The sequence below is a fragment of the Molossus molossus genome, unplaced genomic scaffold (genome assembly GCF_014108415.1).
Source record: "Molossus molossus isolate mMolMol1 unplaced genomic scaffold, mMolMol1.p scaffold_m16_p_1, whole genome shotgun sequence".
In the NCBI taxonomy this organism is placed as follows: domain Eukaryota; kingdom Metazoa; phylum Chordata; class Mammalia; order Chiroptera; family Molossidae; genus Molossus; species Molossus molossus.
This window is the reverse complement of record NW_023425344.1, coordinates 57,662,456-57,686,553: the sequence shown is the minus strand read 5'-3', so window position 1 is coordinate 57,686,553 and position 24,098 is coordinate 57,662,456. Positions and strand designations below refer to the sequence as shown.

The 24,098-nt window shown below is 40.4% G+C and overlaps 1 protein-coding gene across 1 annotated transcript in view; it reads right to left on the bottom strand.

The window, feature by feature from the left end:
- The window catches only part of FRAS1 (Fraser extracellular matrix complex subunit 1), a 432,882-nt gene that overhangs the window by 156,838 nt on the left and 251,946 nt on the right, over nt 1-24,098 (bottom strand). Inside the window, exons 21-23 of the mRNA XM_036267136.1 lie at nt 14,819-14,971; nt 14,420-14,566; nt 541-687 (exon numbers count right to left, since the gene is read on the bottom strand). Coding sequence (XP_036123029.1) covers nt 541-687; nt 14,420-14,566; nt 14,819-14,971 — 447 coding nt within the window. The remainder of the gene's footprint in view (nt 1-540; nt 688-14,419; nt 14,567-14,818; nt 14,972-24,098) is intronic.

The window sequence follows — 24,098 nt, the reverse complement described above, 5'->3', positions numbered from 1 at the left end:
AGTTAGCCGACCCTGGTCTAGTCACCGATACCTTGGACCATGTCTGGTATGTAGTAGGTGAGGTGCTCAAAAATATTTGTTTACCGCCCTGGCCAGTTTGGCTCAGTGGTTGGAGCGTCGGCCTGCGGTCCAGAGAGACCCGAGTTCGGTTCCCGCTAAGGGCACGTACCTCGGTTGCAGTTTGTCCCCGGCCCTGGTTGGTCGTGCGGGTGGCAGCCACTTGATGTGTCCCTTCACATTGATGTTTCTCTCTCTCTCTCTTCCTCTCTCTCCCTCCCGCTCTATCTGAACAAAAAATGGAAAATATATATATATATATTTGTTTACCAAATACATTTTTTTTTCACCTCCCTGCTTGAAGCTTTAACAAATAAATCAATGAATGCATACATGAATACATACATACATAATGCCTTCTTGCTGTCATCTGAGAAAGTCTAAATGCATGATGACACCATTTTCATAATGTGGGGGACCGAGCATCTGTAGTAAAGGGGCATGGCTGAGTAAAAGAATTGTACAGCTCAGGAAGAGCTTTACCTTTGCATGTCTTGGTGGAGAAGTCAAGATAGTGCTGTGGGGCACAGCTCTCATGCTGGCAGTCCCCAAAGAGTAGGACCTTGTTTGGATCTCGGCAGGAGGTACAGCTGGCCGGTGAATCACAGCTCCCACAGTGTGCGCTGCATGCTGAGCAGAGAGGAAAAGAAAATGACCAGATGATTACAATTGCAAATACTGAAGTACTGATCAAACCTAGACAGATGCCGCAGAGAAACAAAGCCTTGCTCCAACTTGTTCTTTAATTAGGGCTCCTAACGCCATCCTGTGATCAACAGAAACAGAAAATGTTGGTCTTATTTTCCAAAATAAAAAAAGATAATCTTACTTTCCAGAAAAGATAAAGTATAAACCCAAGAATGGAAATCCCACATCCAAATTGCCTTATGATTTAGCAACAGAATTTATACTTAGTCCGAGGTCTCTGAAATGATAGTCCAGAGTTTTATTTGAACCTTAAGGAATCAAACCCCCCATCGTATATGACATAGATTCAGATTTTTATGTGACATCAAGATTAAAATTAGGCATCAACTTTATTTTAAGATACAACATATTTAACATATTTTAAGATACAAAGGACTTAAAGGTCACCGGAAATTGATTAGCCCAGTTGTGATTCTTAGCAGCCATTCACCTAATCCAGGCATTCAGGGATGATCCCTAAATCTGATCATACTTCCATTTCTCCTAACTAAGCAACTGTCGTTTCTCCATCTACTCAGTTGTTCATGCTAGAAACCTGGGCGTGTACTCTGACACTCCTCTTTCTCACTTCCAAACACTTCCTGGATCCTATTTATTCTAACTCCCCCATATAATTATCAGAACTTTGTGCTTTTCTCCATATTCACAGATGCCACAATACATCCCAGCCATCAGCATCTCCTGCTGGACTGCATGGCTCCTAATTAGGTTCCCCAAATCTAGTCCGACCCCCTTGCAATCTATTTTCCATGTTTCCACCAGAGTGGTATTTTTTTTTTTATCCTCACCCGAGGACATTTTTCCATATTTTGTTCAGATAGAGTGGGAGGGGGGGGGAGAGAGAGAGAAACATCAACGTGAAAGGGACACACTGAGTGGTTGCCACCCGCACGACCCAACCAGGGCCGGGGACAAACTGCAACTGAGGTACATGCCCTTGGCGGGAACCAAACACAGGTCTCTCTGGACCGCAGGCCGATGCGCTTACCACTGGGCCAAACCGGCCAGGGCTAGAGTGGTATTTTTATTCATACTGCTCAAGCTTCAGAGATCAATTTCATGTACACACTTATATTTTTCTTGAATCCTGGAAAATATCCAGCTTTCATTTCTGCAAATATTGCTCCTCCATCATTTCCCTTTATTCTTTCCACCATACATTTTAACACACATATTTGAATCCTTTCAATATAATCTCCAAGTCGCTTGTCTTTAACTCGTACTCATTCTTCAGTCTTTTCTTCGAGAAGGTCTTCCCTGTATCTGCAGTCCAGAATAGGTCTTCCAGTTACTGCTTGTATAACATTCTATACATTTCTTTTATGCCATATGTAACAATTCTCATCTAAGTGGTTATTTAACATCTGTAGCCTTTAAGCTGCATGCTTCATGAAAGCAAAAACCAGGTTTGCCTTGTTCCTTGCAATAATCCCAGCACCTTGCTAGTTATCTATCATTTTGTAGGTGTTCGGTAAACACTTGTTATATAAACGAAAGAAGCCAGATATCTTAATTATATATACTCAAGCATTAGAATCGCTGCCACATTCTGAAATCTTCTCTAAGTATAGTTCAGAGGAAAAGTTTACAGAGCCATCATGGGAGTTTTGGACCTATGGGATATCAAAGCAGGAGGCACAATGCAGGAAAATTACCTCCCTGTGAAATACAAAGAAAGAAAACCCTCATATTTTACCTATGTTTCCATGTTTCCACTAGAGTGGTACTTTTTTTTTATCCTCACCCGAGGACATTTTTCCATATTTTGTTCAGATAGAGTGGGGGGGAGAGAGAGAGAGAGAAATATCGACGTGAAAGGGACACATTGAGTGGTTGCCACCCGCATGACCCAACCAGGGCCGGGGACAAACTGCAACTAAGAAAAGCCATTGGTATAATATATTCACTAGAGTATGTAGATTTTTAATTAAAGATCCCATAAAAATTCTAGATGGGCCCTGGCCGGTTTGGCTCAGAGGTTAGAGCATCGGCCTGCAGTCCTGAGAGACCCGGGTTCGGTTCCCGCTAAGGGCGCGTACCTCGGTTGCAGTTTGTCCCCGGCCCTGGTCGGTCGTGCGGGTGGCAGCCACTCGATGTGTTCCTTTCACATCGATGTTTCTTTCTCTCTCTCTGTTCCTCTCCCCCCCACCCCCCCACTCTACCTGAACAAAAAATGGAAAAATGTCCTCGGGTGAGGGTAAAAAAAAAAAAAAATTCTAGATGGGATTTCAGATAATTTAGGAGTAGTTAGAAAGTAATATTTTAAGTATTGGAAATTTACATGACACTAAACTGTTATCTTTTTTTTGAAGTAGTATCTTGATTTTGCAAAGTGTTTGACAACGATCCCAAAGATAAACTTGTGAATACAGAAATAAAGAAGTTGTAGGTGCTTTTGAAGATGGTTGAAAAGCATACTCAAAAAATGATCAGAAAATCTTTGTAATGGGTAGAAAAATATCTAGTAGAGTATTACAATCAAGTCTTAATTTTTACTTGATCAATATTTTTATTAATAACTTTAATGAAAACAAAGATGTCATGCTAATGATGTTTAAATATGTCATATACATACTTACATAGGAAACACACTAGTTAAGTTTTACCAGCTGAAAGAATAACAACTCAAACTTATTTTAGTCAGTTGAAGCAAAGTAATCAGATAAAATAAGCAAAACTGTAAGTCCTGCATATATGTTATATAACAAGTTATACAAACAGAGGATACAAAAGACCTTAGACAGCAATTCCTATAAAAAGGATCTGGAAGTTTTAGTTGATTAAAAGCTTACTAAAAGTATGACATGGTTACTAATGAAACAAATATACTCTCATGCTGAAGAGTCCTCATGTAAACGAAATGTCAGCTTGACATGGAGCTGCAAAAGGAGTCCCAAACGCCAGTTCCTGGGCTGGGGTCACAGACCAATGTGCAGCCAGGTTTACTGTAGTTTACTTCCTCCAGCCTCTGCCTGCCTCCATGCTCTTGCACCCTTCTACGCACCTTGATGGAAAACAGCCCCTTCACTAACTTCCAAAATACATGGATTCACGCCGAGCATCTTAAAACATTAAGAGGATTTGGATGGATGCAATAGTGTCACACTGAGAAGCACGGGGCTTCTGCCATTTCTATCAGAACCATTCCTCTCTCATCTGTCCTTCATCCTTCTCCAAGACAATCTGCAAATGCCCTTGTCTCACTCAGAGCAGTTCTGCACATACCAGAGCCCCTTAGGCCCTTGGCTTCCATCTTCAGAGGAATGTGGGGAAGGAGCATTTCTCTAACCTATGATATTCAGACCACACTGGGTGTTAGTCTATTGCAGTCATGTTGGTATGACCACATCTGTAGAAGCAGGTGCAGTTGTCTGAGCCCAATTCTGCCTGGAGCAGAGAAGTCCAAGTGGGAGATAGCACTTAATTTCAAACTTTTGAAGGTAATCATGTGAATGAGAGAGGAGAGAGGACACTTATTCTGTATTGCTATGGGGGGGGGGGGGTGTAGTTCCAGGGCCAATGAGAAACAATTGTCAAACAACTACCACCCCCCAAAAATGAACCCAGCTTCCATCCTCATCTGTAGAGGTTGGTGAGAGGGAATGAGAAAGAATCTCTGAATTGGGTGCAAGGTCGGCTTGGGTAGCCCTGGAGCTCTCTTACTCTAAAGCACTGACTTCAAGCACTGAGAACCTCATTTCTCATCTCTTTTTAAAAGAACGTTCCTGTCTCAGCTGGTCCTTCCTAAATTTTAGAGCTCAGTATGTAATCAGTGCTTCTTCTTAATACTGACTGTATTCCCCTTACCGCACACTTTCTAAAATTGTTGGGCCTATAATTGTCTATAATGATGAGCATTATAAAGGGACAGGGTTGATTTTTTTTTTTTTTTTAACATACTAGAAACTCAGGTGTCCCAACTTAGGGTCATGCTTTATTCAATCTCAGGAAAAATGAAACGTAAGCGTTAGCAAATAACTAAAGTTAGGAAATTCTTAATTTAATGGAAATAGTCTATAAAATCCCATTTACATGTTATCATAGCAAATGCATTTTTGTAGATATTACCCTGTACCAAGGCAAAAGCTTCTCAGCAGAAAAATATTTCAATGCAACATATTTTTCTCACCTCTACTCTACATAAAGTATTCTATTTTTCTTTTAAACTTTTATTTCTGTGATTCCACTGGTATGAAGAGCCTAATAAATCTAAGTCACTATTTCTCCACCAACACCCTCTTGCTCTTGAAAAGAACATGCAAGTATTTCATTTGTGTCTGTTGCGTTACAGAATCTACAGATTCTGGTAGACAGTTGATTTACACCAAGGAAAAAATTTTTTGCTTTAATTTTTTTTTAATTGAATGTATTGGGGTGACACTGGTTAATGATATTATATAGGTTTCAGGTATATAATTCTATAATATATCATCTATATATTGCATTGTGTGTTCAGCACCCCAAGTCAAACCTCCTTCTATCACCATTTATCTCCACTTTATAATCTTCTTCCTCCCCCACACTTCTTTCCCCCTGCTAATAACCATACTGTTGTCTCTCTATGAGGGGTTGTTTTTGTTGGTGGTGTTTTGTTTTGCTTAGTCCCTTCACCTTTTTCACTACAGGTCCCTATTCCTCCCCTCTGACAGCTGCCAGTCTGTCTCAATTTTATTTGTTTATTTTGTTCATTAGATTCCACATATACGTGATATCACATGGTATTTGTCATTCTCTGACTGGTTTATTTCACTTGGCATAGTATTCTCCAGGTCCATCCATACCATCCCAAAAGGTAAGATTTCCTTTTTTTTTTAACAGCTGAGTAGTATTCCATTGTGTAAATGTGCCATGTTTTTGTTTTTGTTTTTATCCTTCATCTATTGATGGACACTTGGGTTGCTTCCAAATCTTGGCTATTGTAAATAAAGCTGCAATGAACTTAGGGATGCATGTATTCTTTCAAATAGTGTTTTGGGTTCCTTTGGCTATAGTCCCATAAATAGACACATTTTAATTTTTTTGGTAACTCCACATATCTTTGCACAGTGGCTGCACCAATCTGCATTCCCACCAACAGTGCACAGGGTTCCCTTTTCTCCACTTCTTTGTCAAAACTTGTTGTTTGTTGATTTATTGATGATATCCATTCTGATAGGTGTGAGGTGAAATCTCATTGTGGTTTTAATGTGGATTTCTCTGATGAATCTTTTCATATGTCTACTGACCATCTGTATGTTCTCTTTGAAGAAGTGTCTATTCAGGTCCTTTGCCTATTTTCTAACATAACTGTTGGTTTTTATTGGTGTTGAGTTTTATAAGTTCTTTATAAATTTTGAATATAACCCCTCCATCAGCTGTATTGCTGAATATGTTCTTCTATTCAATGGGTTGTCTTATTTTGATGGTTTCCTTTGCTGTGCAAAAACATTTTACTTTTGTTTTTATAAATTTTTTATTTATTGCTTTTAGGAAGAGAGAGGAAAGGAAAGAAAAGAAGGGAGAGGGAGAGGGAAAGGGAAAGAGAGAGAGAAACATCAATTTTGTTGTCCCACCTATTTATGCATTCATTGGTTAATTCTTGTATGTGCCCTGACCGGGGATTGAAGCAGCAGCCTTGGCGTATTGGATTGACACTCTAACCAACTGAGCTATGTGGCCGGGGCAAAAAAATGTTTTAGTTTCATATAGTCTTATTTGTTTACTTTTTTTTTTTGGTTTCCCTTGCCTGAGGAGACATATCAGAAAAAATATTGCTACAAGAAATGTCTGAGATTTTACTGCCTATGTTTTCTTCTAGGATTGTTATGGTATTGAGTCTAACATTTAAGTGTTTAATCCATTTTGAGTTTATTCTTGTGCTTTGTGTCAGAAGGCGATCTAGTTTCTTTCCCTTTTTTTCCCCCTTTATCTGTCCAATTTTCCCTGTACCATTTGTTGAATAGACTATCTTTACCCATTGTATGTTCTTGCCTCCTCTGCGAAATATTAATTGACCAAATAGTGTGGATTGTTTACTTCTGGGCTTTCTATTTTGTTTCATTGATCTATATGTCTGTTTTTATGCCAGTATCATGCTGTTTTGATTACTATGTCCTTGTAATATAGTTTGATATCAGGTATTGTGGTTCCTACAACTTTGCTACTCTTTCTCAAGATTGCTGTGGCAATTTGGGGTCCTTTGTGGTTCCATATAAATTTTTGGAATATTTGTTCTACTTCTGTGAAATACGCCACTGATACCTTGATAGAAATTATGTAGGTGTGTTCTCATTTTCAAGTGTTTCAAGGTATCTTTTGATTTCTTCCTTGATCTCATTATTAACCCATTCATTGTTTAGTAACACATTATTTAGCCTCCATGTCTTTGTGTGTTTTTCAGTTTTTTCCTTGTGATTGATTCCTAGTTTCATACCATTACAGTCAGAGTCGATGCTTGATATAATTTCAATCTTCCTAAATTTACCGAGACTTGTTTTGTGTCCTAACATGTGGTCTATCCCAGAAAATGTTCTGTGTGTACTTGAAAATAATGTATATTCTGCTGCTTTGGGGTGAAATGTTCTGAAGATATCAATGAAATCCATCTGATCTAGTGTGTTGTTTAAGGTTGCTGTTCCCTTATTGATTTTCTGTCTAGGACATCTATCCAATGATGTCAATGGGTGTTAAAGTCCTCTACTATGACTGCATTACTGTTGAATCTCTCTCCTTATGTCCATCAGGATTTGCTTTATATATTTAGATATTCCTATGTTGGTGCATGTTTACCAGGGTTATATCCTCTTGTTGGATTGATCCTGTTATCATTATTTAATGTCCTTTGTTTCTTACTAGAGCCTTTGTTTCATATTTAAATTTTTTATATGTTTTTATTAATTTTAGAGAGAGAGGAAGGGAGAGGGACAGACAGATAGAAACATTAATGAGACAGAAACATCAACATCAATCAGCTGCTTCCTGCAGGCCCCATGTCAGGGATCAAGCCTGCAACCCAGGCATATGCCCTGACCAGGAATCTAATCAGTGCCCTCCTGGTACATAGGTAGATGCTCCAACACCGAGCCACACCAGCCATGCTAGCCTTTGTCTTAAAGTCTATTTTGTCAGATATAGCATTAGTACATCAGTTTTTTTAAAACTCTCATTTGCATGAAATATCTTTTCCCATTCCTTTACTTTTAGTCTGTGTGTATCTTTCATTCTGAAGTTGGTCTCTTGCAGACAGCATATACATGGGTCTTGTTTTCTTATCCTTCAGCTACCCTATGTCTTTTGATTTGAGCATTTAAGCCATTCTATCAAAAGTGATTACTGACTGGTACACAATTATTGCATTTTATTCTTTTAACCCTGTTTCTCTATTGTTATTTTATTCCTTCTTTTTAAGGCAGGCCTTTTAACATTTCTTGGAATACTGATTTGGTAGTAGCAAACTCCTTCAGCTTTTTCTTGTCTGGAAATCACTTTCTTTCTCTTTCAATTTTAAATGACAGCCTTGCTGGGTAAAGTAGTCTTGGCTGTAGGTCCTTGCTTTCCATCACTTTGAATAGTTCATGCCAATCCCATCTGGCCTGAAATGTTTCTGTTGAGAAATCAGCTGCCAGACTTAAGGGAGCGCCCCTGTAGGTAACTAACTGTTTTTCTCTTGCTGCTTTTAAGATTCTCTCTTTGTCTTTAATCGTGTCATTTTAATTATGATGTGTCTTGGTGTGGCCCTCTTTGGGTTTATCTTTTTATTTTTTTAATTAATTAATTTATTTTTGTTACAGATGTTTCCCCTTTTCCACCCACTGATTCCCCACTCCCCCCTCCCCACCCTGTCCCCACCTTTGTTGTCCATGTCCATTGTTCATACATACATGTATATAAGCTCTGTGGTTTATATCTCCCCCCAACCCCCTCTTCAGGGGATTGTCAGTCTGTACCCCACTTCCACGTTTCTGGGACTACCCCATTCCTCAGAATATTATGTTCGTTATATTTCACACTTGGCTTGTTTAGCTTACGATAATACTTTCCAGGTCCCTCCACGTCATCTCAAAGGATAAGAGATCTTTCTTTCTTACAGCTGCATAGTACTCCATTGTGTATATGTACCACTGCTTTTTTATCCATTTGTCTACTGATGGACACTTGGGCTGTTTCCAGATCTTAGCTATTGTAAATAGTGCTGCTATGAACATGGGGGTACATATATTCTTCCTGATTGGTGTTTCAGGCTTCGTAGGGTATATTCTTAGAAGTGGGATCACTGGGTCAAATGGAAGTTCAATTTTTAATTTTTTGAGGTAACACCATATTGTTTTCCATAGTGGCTGCACCAGTTTGCATTCCCACCAGCAGTGTACTAGAGTGCCCTTTTCTCCACACCCTCACCAACACTTGTTGTTTGATAATTTGTTGATGGCGGCCATTCTGACAGGCATGAGGTGATACCTCATTGTTGTTTTAATTTGCATCTCTCTGATGATTAGTGATGTTGTGCATTTCCTTATATGTCTCTTAGCTGTTTGCAAGTCCTGTTTGGAGAGGTGTCTATTTAGTTCCTCTGCCCATTTTTTAATTGGGTTCTTTGTCTTCCTTTTGTTCAGTTGTATGAGCACTCTATATATATTGAAATTAACTCCTTATCTGATATATCATTGGCAATTATGTTCCCCCATACAGTGGGTAGCCTTTCCATTTTTATGATTGTATATTTTGCTGTGCAGAAGCTTTCGAGTTTGACGCAGTCGTATGTGTTCATTTTCTCCTTTGTTTCTGTTGTCTTAGATGATGTATGAGTGAAAATTCTGCTGCGTATGATGTTTGAAATTTTGTTGCCTACAGTTTCTTCTAGGATTTTTATGGATTCATGAGTCACATTTAAGTCTTTTATCCATTTTGAGTTTATTTTTGTGTATGGTGTAAGTTGATGGTCTAGTTTCATTTTTTTTTTGCATGTAGCTGTCCAATTTTCCCAACACCATTTATTAAAGAGGCTGTCTCTACTCCACTGAATGCTCTTTCACCCTTTGTCAAATATTAATTGAGCATATTGCCTTGGGTCCATTTCTGGGTTCTCTGTTCTGTTCCACTGGTCTATATGCCTGTTCTTATGCCAGTACCAGGCTGTTTTGATTACAGTGGCTTTGTAGTATAACCTGAAATCTGGTAATATGATCCCTCCAACTTTGTTCTTCTTTTTCAAGATTACTGTGGCTATTCGAGGTCTTTTTTGGTTCCATATGAACTTTTGAAGCATTTGTTCTAGTTCTGTGAAGTATGTCATTGGTATATTGATGGGGATTGCATTGAATCTATAGATTGCTTTGGGTAGTATGGACATTTTAATGATGTTGATTCTTCTGATCCATGTACAAGGTATGTGCTTCTACTTTTTTATATCTTCCTCTATTTTTTTTTTCCAATGACCTGTGGATTTCCGCGAATAGTTTCTTTATTTCTTTGGTTAAGTTTATTCCTAGGTATCTTAATTTTTTTGCCGCAATGGTAAATGGGATTGTTTTCTTAGTTTCTCTGTCTGTGAGTTAATCATTGGTGTATAAGAATGCCATTGATTTCTTGACGTTAATTTTGTATCCTGCTACTTTGCTAAATTCATTTATTAAGTCTAGTAAATTTTTGATGAAGTCTTTGGGGTTTTCTACATATAGTATCATGTCATCTGTGAATAATGATAATTTCACTTGTCCTTTCCCATTTGGATCTTTTTTATTTTTTCTTCCTGTCTGATTGCTGTGGCTAAGACTTCCATTACTGTGTAAAATAAGAGTGGCAAAAGTGGGCATCCCTGCCTTGTTCCTGTTCTTAAGGGAAATGCTTTTAGTTTTTGCCCATTGAGTATGATGTTGGCTGTAGGTCTTTCATATATGGCCTTTATTATGTTGATATATGATCCCTCTATTCCCAGTTGCTGAGTGTTTTTATCAGAAATTGGTGCTAGATTTTGTCAAATGCTTTTTCAGCCTCTATTGATTTGATCATATGATTTTTATCTTTCATTTTGTTTATGTGGTGTATCAAAATTATTGATTTGCGAATATTGTACCAGCCTTGCATCCCTGAGATGAATTCCACTTGGTCATGGTGAATAATTTTTTTTTATGTTTTGCTGGAGCCAATTTGCTAGTATTTTGTTCAGGATTTTGGCATCTATGTTCATCAGGGATATTGGTCTGCAGTTTTCTTTTATTGTAGTGTCTTTTTCTGGTTTTGGAATTAGAATTATGCTGACCTCATAAAATGAGTTTGGAAGTCTTCCTTCTTCTTGAATTTTTTGAAATAGTTTGAGGAGAATGGGTATTAGTTCTTTGAAAGTTCGGTAAAATTCCCCCATGAAGCCGTCCGGGCCTGGGCTTTGGTTTGCTGGGAGAGTCTTGATTACATATTTAGTTTCTTCTGTTGTTATTGGTCTGTTCAAGTTTTCTATCTCTGCCCGGTTCAGTTTTGGGAGACTATGTGTTTATAGAAATTCATCCATTTCGCATAGATTGTTGAATTTGTTGCCGCATAATTGTTCATAATATTTGTTAACAATCTGTTGTATTTCTGTGGTATCAGTTATTATTTCTCCTCTTTCATTTCTGATTTTGTGTATTTGGGTTCTCTCTCTTTGTTTCTTGGTGAGTCTAGCTAAGGGTCCATCAATCTTGTTTATCTTTTCAAAGAACCAGCTCTTTGTTTCATTGATCCTTTGAATTGTTTTTTTTGGTCTCCATGTCATTTTTTCTGCTCTGATCTTTACTATTTCCTCCCTTCTATTTGCTCTGGGTTTTTTTATTTTATTTTTTGTTTGCTTTCTAGTTCTTTAAGTTGTGAGGTTAGATATTCTGTTAGAAATTTTTCTTGCTTCTTGAGGTAGGCCTGTAGTACTATGAAATTCTCTTTCAGAACTGCTTTCACTGCATCCCATAGATTTTGTGTTGTTGTGTGTTCATTTTCATTGGTTTCCAGGAAGTTTTTAATTTCTTTCTTGATGTCCATGGTAACCCATTCATTGTTCAATAATATGCTATTTAGCCTCCATGTTTTCAAATGTCTTTGCATGTACTTGTTGGAGTTGATTTCTAGTTGCATGCCATTGTGATCTGAGAAGATGCTTGATGTGATTTCAATCTTCTTGAACTCGTAGAGACTTAATTTGTATCCTAACATGTGGTCTATCTTTGAGAATGTCCCATGTGCAGTTGAGAAGAATGTGAATTCTGCAGTTTTGGGGTGTGATTCTCTGTAGATATCTATTAAATCCGTTTGATCTAGCAATTCGTTTAGAGTCTGTGTTTCCTTGTTAATTTTTTTTTTCTAGAAGATCTATCAGTGATGTCAGCAGGGTGTTGAAGTCTCTTACTATGATTGTATTGCTGTCAATTTCTCCTTTGAAGTCCTCCAAAAGATTTTTAATATATGTTGGTGCTCCCATATTGGGTGCATATATGTTTACCAAGGTTATATTTTCCTGTTGGATAGATCCTTTCAATATTATGTAGTGGCCTTCATTGTCTCTAGTTATGGTCTTCATTTTGAAATCTCTTTGGGTTTATTTTGTTCAAGATTCTCTAAGCTTCCTGGACTTATATATCTTTTTTCCTCCCCAGGTTAGGGAAGTTTTCAGTCATTATTTCTTCAAATAGGTTCTTAATCCCTTGCTCTCTCTCTTCTCCTTCTGGTACCCCTATGATATGGATATTGTTATGCTTCATGTTGTCCCAAATGTCCCTTAAACTATTCTCACTTTTAAAAATTTGTTTTTGTTTTTGCTGCCCTAATTGGGTGTTTTTGTTTCCTTGTCTCCCAAATCACTAATTCAATCCTCTGCTTCATCCTACCTATTGCTTATTCCTTATAGTGTATTTTTCATTTCAGATATTGTATTAGTCATTTCCAACTGGTTATTTTTTATAGTCTATATGTCCTTTTTCATGTTGTTATAGTTCTAAATTCCTTATAGTTTTCACTAAGTTCCTTGAGCATCCTATAGCCATTCTTTTGAACTCTATATCTGGTAAATTGTTTGCCTCCATTTCATTTAGTTCCTTTTCTGGAGATTTCTTCTTTCTTTCATCGGAGGCATGTTTCTAAGCAAATATTTTATTACAAAAGTGAATGAATCTTTTCATCTGTCCAAAAAGGTTTTCTTTCTTTCTTTTTTTTATTTTTTTATTTTTTTATTTTTTATCCTCACCCGAGGATATTTTTCCATTTTTTGTACAGATAGAGTAGGAGGGAGAGAGAGGAAGGGAGAGAGAGAAACATCGACGTGAAGGGACACATCGAGTGGCTGCCACCCGCACGACCAACCAGGGCCGGGGACAAACTGCAACCGAAGTACGTGCCCTTAGCGGGAACCGAACCCGGGTCTCTCCAGACCGCAGGCCGACGCTCTAACCGCTGAGCCAAACTGGCCAGGGCCTTTCTTTCTTTTTTTTTAATGTCTGGTATCTAAACAAGTGATGAAAAATTGTGAGTTCCATATAACTTCATTTCAAATGCATGTCCCTGCCAGTATCTCAATAAACTAACAGCAATATCTATATTTCTATCTATAACATAGAAATATCTTTTACAGTTTGATTTGCCTCTCATTTAGCTGATACTGATGATAATGATAACAATAGCAATAATAGCTATACTGAAAGCCTATTCTCTCCTAGGGTCTGTACTAAGTGCAATAACATTAGATGTAGGTACTATTATAATCCCACTTTAATAAAAAACAAAACAAAAACGGAGGCTTAGTGATTAATTTACTTTGTTCAAGGTCACAAAGCTAGTAGTGATGGTAGGATCTGAACTCCAGTCACCTGACTCTAGAGCCCACCATTCTAACCACTACTCTATAATTCCTTCAACATGGTATTTCCTAGGACAGACTATTGAAATACGTGTATCAGCACTCTATTTGTTAACTGCCATTTTCAAAATGAGAAAGTATAACAATTTTTTTTTTTGGCAAATGACACTTCAGTGATTGAAATAAAGTAAGCTGCCTCAGCCTATTTTCAAAAGTGTTCCTTCATGTATGAAGGATTTCCTAATTTTTTTCCACTCAGATTTTCCCTTTCCCTAATTTATCCTAACTCTTTGTTTTGCCCGACTCAGGTAATTAATCACATTTTGACTTATTTGAAAAATAAGACATCTATACAAGTAACTCACATACAAGACAAAATAACTACTGCTTGGGCAGAAACTGAATGCTTCGTACATGTCAAGCCTTGCACATTGTCAATATTCAACAAATATGTATAGAAAACAAACTGAATCCAGAGAAGTACTTCAGTCACTGACTGTGTACAAGAGTGACCTCTGCTCAGGACCTTGTAATTCAAATGCTGATAAAAACCATAAAAAGAAATAGACTAATACTTTTATCTTTTAAATGAGATAACTACCGAACACAGAAATTAAATGACTGGCCCGAGATTACACAGCTGGTACTGGCAGAGAAGATCCCCAGCCCAGCACTTCCAATTAGGCTAATATCTGAGTTAAACCTGCTAATGGCATCCATGTGCCTTTTAGATCAGTTTTAATCCTTGTATAAAAAACTTTAAAAAGGCTACAGGTAAGAATATGGAAGCAAAACTTCCTATTTCCTTTGATGACCCTAGAAGAGTGGGAAAGGATAGAAAGTTCATTTTTAAGAACCTACATTGACAGGCACGGTTTTCATCGAGATAATGCCCGGGGAAGCAGGTGCTGCTGCAGGTGCCAAAGTGGGACAGAACGAGGTCAGTGTCACATGAGGAGCAGGAGAAGGGCCCTTTGCCCTGGCAGGTTCTACAGGAGGAGTGACATTCTGCAGACGGAAAAGAGACAAAAGAGAACCTATGAAGCCAAACTCCTCTCCAAAGCAGCATCCTAGAGCCATTCATAAAAACCCCAACACTGAGAACATTAGCTGGTCTGATTTATTACTCCACAGTGTGCTCCCTGCTGTCTCTCTGTCTCGCTCTCTCTCCATACCCCCCACACTTCAAGCCTTCTCAAATATTACCCCAAAGAGAAGCTCATGAGGCACTGCCAGCTTCTGTGTCCAGCACTTACTCACTTTTACAAGCTCCTTTCTCTGCGTAATATCCAGAAGGGCAATCGGGAACACAGTGGTCCCCCAGCAGCAGGTAGCGGGTGTTCTGGCACCTCAGGCAGATGCTCCCCGTGTTGTGGAGATCAGCTGTACATTGCTGGCACAGAGGATGGCAGTCTGGAGAGGGCACGGGAGCACAGAGAAGGCACAGATGATATAAGCACCAAGATTCATCACTATACCAAAGGGCAGATGGAATTGCAATTACCACTGTTGCAGCACAGCCAGCCAGAGCAGCCCAAAGGCAGTATATGGCAGTTATGCAGAATGTGGGACCTGTACAAATTGTGTGTCTGAAGTTTTTAGCAAATGTCCAGGCCTAGCACAGCAATTGAGTTTTCATCCCTTTCCAATTGAACGACCTTCAAGTTTCAGGGCAGCACGTGAGAGATACTTGCTAGGGATATACAGAGAATTGTCAGATTCACAGAAACAGTGTCATCATTTCCCCAAGAGCTCTGAGCACACGAGGACAGCATGCTCCCCATACCCAGTGTGCCCTCGCGTGGCTCCTTCTCACAGATTTGGTTTTCCAGAGTGAGTATACCAGTCTCAGGCACTGGTACAGAGGAACTGGAGTTAGTAAATCACTGGGTTGAGTTTGTGGAGACTTTAATTTTTAACTAAAGGTAAATTTATGAAGAAGACTTATGAACTGAAAATTCATTTTCATGACATGATGCATAGCTCGCAGGAGCTCTGTTGTATCAGTTATGATTGAAGCTCTAAAACAAATCATCTGGTATGGCTAGCACTGTCTCTTGTTCCCGCCCATATAATAGTCATCCTTTAATTAAAGAACTTGATTGCATTCAGCTTCCATTTAGGTAAAAACATCCTCTGTCCGGCTTTCAGTGATAATTACCCTTTAAGTCCCATTTACCATCCTCCATCCCAAAGGTGGAAGAAAATACACAAATCCTGAATTACCCACCAAAATGAAAGAGGGGTAAAAAAAAAAACCTAGGAAAAGAATAGAGAGAGTTCTGGTTATAGGGCCTTTCCGTCATCCCCCTTTAGGATTCAAAGCACTGCTTATAATTGCTAATGCCCCACTCAGGGACCAGCTATGTCTTCTTCATCTCAAAGTCTTATAGATAGAGATCTGGATTTCTACCAAAGTTTATCCTAAAAAATCAAGCAGATTACTGCCCCCTGAAATCTGTTAAAAGAGGTCTTTCTCTCTATACCCTCAGTGATGCACTTTCTTAACTGCTGATCATGTGAGACGTGTTCTTTGCACGAGACTCAGGTCTCCGTCCCATACCCAGCACCCACTCCTCTGCATGAGGAGCTGTTCTGGGACGTTTGTAGCCACTCCAGCAGTTGAATCAAAAGCGTCCTCCTCAAAAATGCTGACTCCTTTAGAAGCATGCAAACTAACAGCCTCTGACCTTTCTCTGAACTTTGGGAGTTTCAAGTTACAGTCCTTTTGCCAGTATTAGGAACAATTCTGGATATCCTAAGAGCCAAATTAAGCCTGTTGATAGCCCTTCAGAGAACCATAAAGGAAATTACGACTGTATTGAGAGAAATATGATAAGGAGGCAATTTTCCCTGATTTAATGCATGGTGTCCACACAATGCCAGCCTTTCTGTTCTCTTTTCCTGTGCCCTCCTACAGCGCAAGCTTACTTGTGCAAAGGGGGAACTCCAACAGCTTCCAAAGTTGGTGGAGCAAATGGAGGAAATGGTGCTTCGTGATTACCCTGATGAGTGGGTACATGTCAGGCTCGGACACCCCGGAAACATTACTGATTCAAGGAGTCATTATGGTGAAAGGTCACGGCTTCTTCCTCTGGAAGGCAAGTGCTCACAGAGAGTTCTGGGCTCAGGCACGCATCAACAGGATCTGCAGGTGTGCAGAGATCTAAAAACTAGTGGCAGCTAACTGAAAGCTTTCTCTAGTGTGCAATTAGAGAAACGAAAAAGGGTAATCATCCAACGGCTGCTTTGAAGAGAAAGTAAGCAGATCTCGGGAGTATTTTGTGGGTACAAGAAATAAATATTTATGGATTTATCTTATCTTAAGGATCTCTAGAAGCTGTTAAAAGGAGTGGAATGTGTAGTATAATTTCTAAAGGAAGACAGAGCTGGGCTGTGGATGCTCCTTCACACCCTCGTAGCAGCTGCTTGTAAAACTGTGCTACCCTGCTCCGGGCAGCAACCCGACCTGCCCGCCCTCCCACCTCTTCCCTTCCCAGGCTACTGCACCTTCTACTTCATTCAGCCCTTCAAGCACGAGCACTTCCAGTTCCTCCCTGTCGACCTCAGAACATGCATTTTTACCCATTCTTCTTTCGTTCCTTCTCTAACAGGATGAAATGACTAATTCTTCCACCTGCTTTCTTGACCAGTTTTCAACATTATTTGACCATTGCTTCAGCATTAGTGCATACTTTCCCGCATCTCTATTTACTTTCCTTGACCTCAACTTCCAAATATGTTCTACATCACCTACTGCAGAAAAAGTGTTTCTCTACAACCACCCATGTCTTGCCATCCCTTCACCACCCGCTTCCTTGCTCCCGAACTCTTCGCCTCCCTATAATCCGCCTTCAGCCTCCTCAATTCTACTATGGTATTGCCCTTGAAAACATCTCTGATGGTCTATTTTTTTATTTTTAATTCTCACAAAAGGTTTTATTTATTTTTTCTATTTATCTTGAGATAGAGTGAGAGGGAGGGAGAGAGAGAGAGAAATATTGATGTGAGAGGGACACATCAACTGGCTGCCTCCTGCACGACCTCGACCAGGGCCGGGGATGAACGGCGACTGAGGTCCGTGCTCTTGACTGGAATCGAACCTGCGACTCATTGGTCCGTGGGGCTGACACTCTAATCGCTGAGCTGAACTGCCCAGGGCGGACTGTCTCTTAATGACCAAATTTAATGGCATCCTCTAATTTCTAACCTACCTGAAATCACTGCAACACATGATACTTCGGCCTATGCCCCTCCTAACCCTTCCCGTCAGTATGCTTTATCTTGGGGCTGCTCTCGGCTGGTCCCTGCTCTCTGCCTCTGACTGCCTGAGGAATGCAGAGATTCCTCGCAACCCTCGACTTCTTCTATCCACCTGACCGCCTCTTGCTCTGGCCGCCTTCGACCGGACACGGCTGCTTGCAGCCACCAGAAGCCAGTGGAAAGGGCTCGAGACTCCACAACCTCAAGACCTCTGCTTCTCTCCATGGGTTCATGTTAAGTCTTAAGACATATCATATTGTATGATGGAGTGAGTACTCAGAGGCAAGGAGAAATCAATACGTGACACCTGAAAATATAAAACAATCAACTGCAGGGCACCCAAAGCATCACATCAATCCAAGTTAGCTTACAGTTTTACCTCACGCACATAACTACCCACGTCTAGAAAGGTGAACTCTCTAGCTCCTCTTGTTTAGTGCCTGTACTCATTCCTTTATGCATCCACCCGTGGTTCAGGAAGTCATACCAAACACCCAATCCCATGAATAGATTCATTCTAAGACAACAGTCTGAGTGGGTCCCCTGATAATCCACTCATGCAAAACTCCTGTCCCAACTCCATCACATACAAGCCCCCGACAGAGGACCACTTACGTAAACATGCTCCAAAGTCTATCTAAAAGTTGACTGACTTTTATTAAACCAACCAGAAAATAAAACTAAATTTCTAAAACCTAAGAAACACCTTTGTCTAGAGAGGCTTGAAGTCAAAAATTGTTTTGTAGTTGAGAGTTCCTTGGGAGGGCTCAAAGTGAGTGATGAAGTGCAGGGAAAAAAGCCAAAAATCAGAGCAACAAGGGCTTGAGGATTAATACCAGTGTCCTGACTTACAATTGGAGAAGTACAGTTCCCGAGGGCAGACTACAGAGCTCAGGGGTGACAGGCTACAAGTGGCAGTCTCGCTGGGCAAACCAGCAGCAAGCTTCAGGCTCAAGCTCAGGGCGCCCCTGTGACCTTCTCCACAGGAGAGGGGCTCAGTGCAGCTCAAACAGGGATCTTGAGGTTTTATTTTTCTGACTACAAAATGAGCCATACAATAAAATACGAGGAACATTTTTACAAAGTGTAAGTAAGCATAAAAATCATCCTAAGTAGGCATTTCAGATGAAATACTAACATAGACATTTTTCTTAGTTCTTTTTCTATATAATTTTACATATACACTTTAAATAAATGAGATGATAGTAAATGTTGTGATGTAGTATCTTTAGTTTTACTCAATACCATCAGCGTTTCCACATGTTATTAGAGACTCTTTCTAAACATATTTAGGGGCTGCATACGATTTCAGCATTGAATAAACAAAAAAATTGCCATTTTTCTTATAGCTTGAACATTCACTTCCAATTTTTCCACTTGTATAGTTAAAGCCATGATGAGATCTTTGTATATTTTAAATTACAGTTGACCCTTGAACAACACAGGGGTCTAGGGGTACCGACCCTCTATGCAGTAAAATATCTGTACATAATTTTGACTCCCCCAAAACATAATTACAGTCATCCCTTAGTATCTGTAGAGGATTCGGTCCAGAACCTCCTGTGGATACCAAAATCTGAGGATGTTCAAGTCCCTTATATAAAATGGTATAGAACAATGTATACAGTTAGGCCCTCTACTTCCTTAGATTCCTATCTATGGATCAAAAATACTGTTTTCGATATGCAGTGGTTGAATCAGCAAAACCTAGAGACATGGAGGACTGAGTGTGTATTTATTTTAAAAAATCCATGTATAAGTGGATTCATGTAATTCTAAAATCATGTTGTTCAAAGGTCAGCAGTATTTCCTAAAAGAATATCAAAAGAGTATAATTCATATTATTATCGTAACTTACATTTATTGAGCTCTGAATATATATCAAGCACTCTACTAATTATTATAAATACATAATCTCATTTGGAAAGATGAAGGCATTGTTATTATCCCTACTTGAAAGATGAGAAAACTGAGAACTAGAGGTTGTCATTTGCTCACACACGCCTAATCAACGTTGTCGCCACAGCTCACACTTTTAACCACTACAGACATGGAAAAATGTAAGATACTTACTAGGTGTTAAAATTCTCTTTCCAGAAAGCTTGTATTAATTTACATCTCCAAGAGCCATTCATGAGACTGTTTCATTATAACTTTGCCTACACTAAGATTTTAAAAATAGTGAAACAATCTTGGCTAATTTGGCTGGTGAACACTGGTATTGTATCATGAGATTAAACATTTTTAAAAATATTTTCTTTCAAACAAAAAAGTGTTCAAAATCTACTGTACTCATAGAGCTTTCAGTATAGTGGAGAGAAATGACCCTGGATGTATATCTACAAAGGAGTATAAAATATGTGCAGCCAAATTACAATTTGATACCGACCAGGGAGCTCTGTCCTCATCCACTGTAACCATGCCCACTGGGCCAGGACGCAGGGGCCATCATGTGCTCCAGGAGAAAGGTATCAGAATCATACTTACAAAGATACCAAATGCAAAGAGCCCAGCACAGGCGAAAGAAGGAAAAACAACCTTGATTGTGCCCTGGAGCTAACAGACCCGGGCCTCTCCCCACCAACTCACCCTACACTCTCCACCTTTGCTCCTCAGCCTAGAAAAGCCCTTCAAGCTGAGAGGAGGAAGGAGCAGACAGACATTTGCTTTGCCCCTGCCCTCCCCTCTCACAAAAGAGGTTGGCAGTGGCCCAGTGGATTATCCAACAGCAGAGTGGACTCGGGCTGTGCTTCTTGCCTTAAAGAGGACTGTCTCCCAATTGAGTCCTGTGTCACAGGGCAACAGAGGCACTGGCAGAGCAGAAAGAGCAAGAAGAGAGTGTGCGGCAGACACTGAGACACAGGACGGCCAGGAGACTGCTACAAACCTTCCACAAAATGCTAATGCGGCCTCAGACACCTATAAAAGGGTGTCACTCGGTCCAGAGGGCAGAGCAGGCTTCCTAGAGGAGGCTGAGACATGAACATTGAGGGTGGGTGAGCTGTAAGCAGGCAGGGCCTGGGTGGGCCAGTTTTGGAATAATACCCTGTCAAACATGAAATGGGCTATGGATTTTATCCCTACAGGCAACTGGGGATCAGTTTACGTGTGTGTATTTGACTTCTACCAGTCTATCTCCTGAGGTATCTGTTTTCATTAGATGTGAAGGAGAAATTGTGTGCAAGGTAACTAGTGATGGGAGAAAACATTAGAACCACAGCAGAAAACCAACAACTCAAGAAAACACACAGCAGCTCTCAATATGAAACCTGTGGTGGGGAGCGGGGTGGGGGCTCTAGTGTTCTCCCCCTCCTCGCCTCCATGACGAATAGAGAAGACCCTTCTCTGTTTAACAACATCCCACAGCTGAACTGCTCTCAAGGGGCTCAAGCTAGATTAGGCATATTAAAGACTAGGGAGAATACTATAACATAGTATCATGAGAGCTATTATGTCCAGGAATAGAAATCTGGGGTGTCCCTTAGGAAGAAGGAACAACATAAACAAACCCGTGGATTGTCTTCCGGAGAATGACTGAGAACAATCTTTTCACAAACTGCCAGTTTCTAAAACACCTTTAAAATTGAAAACAGTAGAATTTGACCAAATCAGGTATACCTAGTAGGTAGCCCCTACCTATGTGTTGAATGAAAGAAAACAATTATTGGAATAATAATACTGGAGAATTGACAACTTGGAGGTCCATGGGAAGGTGGATGTGGGTTGCACCACCTGGTTATCAAAATCCACCCCAGGCTAAGAGGAGAAGGGCACCGCGTGGCTCTGTGTTTGACCATGTACAGCTGCCTCGTCAGTACAGTTTGAGATAATAAAAAGGGAAAGATCCCCATGGCCAGCCAGATGTACTCATTATACAGTCTGAACATAACTAAGAGGTGGGGGGGGGGGGGCTCTCCAGGCACTGCAGGGGGTGACTCTGTCCTGGGGAGCTGCTAAGGTACCAGCTCCTTTGTGCACAGTAAAATCTGTGGGCACATGTTCTAAAAACTAAGCTGGTTTCGAGGCAACTCTTGAATTCTCCTCGGTAGGCGGTAACTATCTGACAAATGCTAATTCCTATTCCTGCTGGACCACACGGGAGGACACAGCTGTCAGAAAGTGTGTCCTGAAAATGGCAGTGTCCCCGGAGAGGCCGACAAACCAGAGTGAATTTCCCCAGAATCCTCCTTGCCCCACCTTCCGCTCGCATTCCTCCCCACAGGTGACGTTTGGAACAGTTTCACAGGATACACGGGAGGAAGGTCATAATGTCGCTGTGTAATTCGCACCAGGACTGCAGTCACTAAATAGTAGCTGAGTTTCCAACCCACCAACCCAGCAGCCTCTGCAAGATTAAGGGCCCATCCTAAAAGCCCCATCTGTGCAGGAAAGTCTTTGCCTCTGACCCTCCTGGCTACAATCGAAGGAGGAGGCTGACCTCAAATACATCTAAATGGTGAGTGTGCACCCACTAAATGCTTAGAGACAGTGTCATTCTGGAGGCCCTCTCCCACTGCTCCCCAGTAAGTAAACCCTTATTTGTCACTATTTCAATTACAGTGCTAAGTCTTTAAATATAAAACTCATTAAGGGTGACAAGGGAAGACAAGAGACCCAGGACATATTTATGCACGGCCTGTTTCAGATTATGGTATAAAATAAGCGTGTGGCGGGGGGAGGGCAGATGGAATTCCAGTTGTTTGTCTATGTGCCCGCTTGCTAACAAACCCAGGGAATTAGCACTTTAAACAAACAAATTAATGAACACATTACAAGGGAGCCTGGAAATGGAGTACTAGCTCGAGCTGAAATAAATACATTTCTTGTTTTTGAGCAAGCAAAGGATTCCATTTGTTTTCTAAATACGCACAGCATGCAGATGTGCTAAAAATTGAAATAGATAAAAAACAAATAATATTTTGACGCGGCAGCTGCAAAATCCTCTAATATGCCACCCTGCAGCTGTGCGGAAATTACATGTGGTCATTGCCGTGTGATTCTTTCTTCAAATCACAGAGGCTCTGCTCCGAGGATCAGTGAGGATTACCCACAACCATGATGGATGGAAACACACGGCAGTGAAATGACTTATTTCCCATCTTTGGAGCAAAGTCAAAGAAGCTTGAAGATATTAAAGTAAATGTGTATTGTCGAAGCAATGGCTTTGGATGTTGGTTTTATGGGGCAGTGACTCCTGAGTTAATAAATAATGACCTATATAGACAAATTTAGACACACAGTGAGATTTTTAATAATGACCCGCCAGTCGATTAGGTTCTTAATGCAACCATACTAAATGTGTATGGAAGCAGTTAAAATAATCATACTTGTAACTATTCCTCACCAGGAGAAAAAAGGTATGATTTCATACCAAAACTCGGGATTCTCAGTGTGTGTAGAATTTTAATGCTGATGCCACTATGAAAACTGACAGGGTGCACAATGCATGAGGTAAGGACAGAAAGAATCCAGAAAATAACCTACAGAGGGTATGAGAGAAAGACGCATCCTCTCTTCCCCTTCTGATCATGACTCTGGTCCTAGTCCAGCCCCGAGCTCTTAGGAATCATGTGTTCTTTTTGTTAGAGGACCTGAATTAGTACAAAAACTATAACACAAACAAAACTTCCCCCTTTTTGTCATTGTCTGTGGCTATTGTCTTACCCTGAAAAAAATCAACACCCACCCCCATAAAAAACACAACCCACCACAATAGGTTCTATTTCTGCCCTGTGTGTACCAACTCACAAATGTGTTGAAAAGGCGGTGGCAGGACCCGCGGAGTCATAGTCTGGAGAAGGAGGGGGCGAGAGGCAGCGTCAGACACTTGAGCAAAGCTCTTCCCTCATTTTTGGTGCTCGTTCTTGCTGCCAACAAGGAGACATAAGCACCACTTTTGCCCATATATCTAGATGCTCTGTACTGAGACTCCCATCAGATTATGTTTTACTCTTGGTTTACTTTCATGACAGAAAAATATCCACTCCGATTAACATTCTTGGAATATCAATTGGGTGTGAGGCATTATGGGGTTACTGTGGGAGACAGAGCATGAGATGCTCATGACAAGGTCTAATGTCAGAAGCAAGCCACACCTAAAATGTAATAGGCTCAAAGGAGGTCCAGAGAATATTTACCTAAAGGAGTAAGATGGACGTGGGGGTGGGGACGAGCAACCAGCAGGGCCAGAGCTCCAGTCTCTCAGGAAGCAAGGGGAGCCGGGAGGGCTTGAAAATCAAGGTGATGCCCTGGCTGGTTCGGCTCAGCGGTTAGAGCG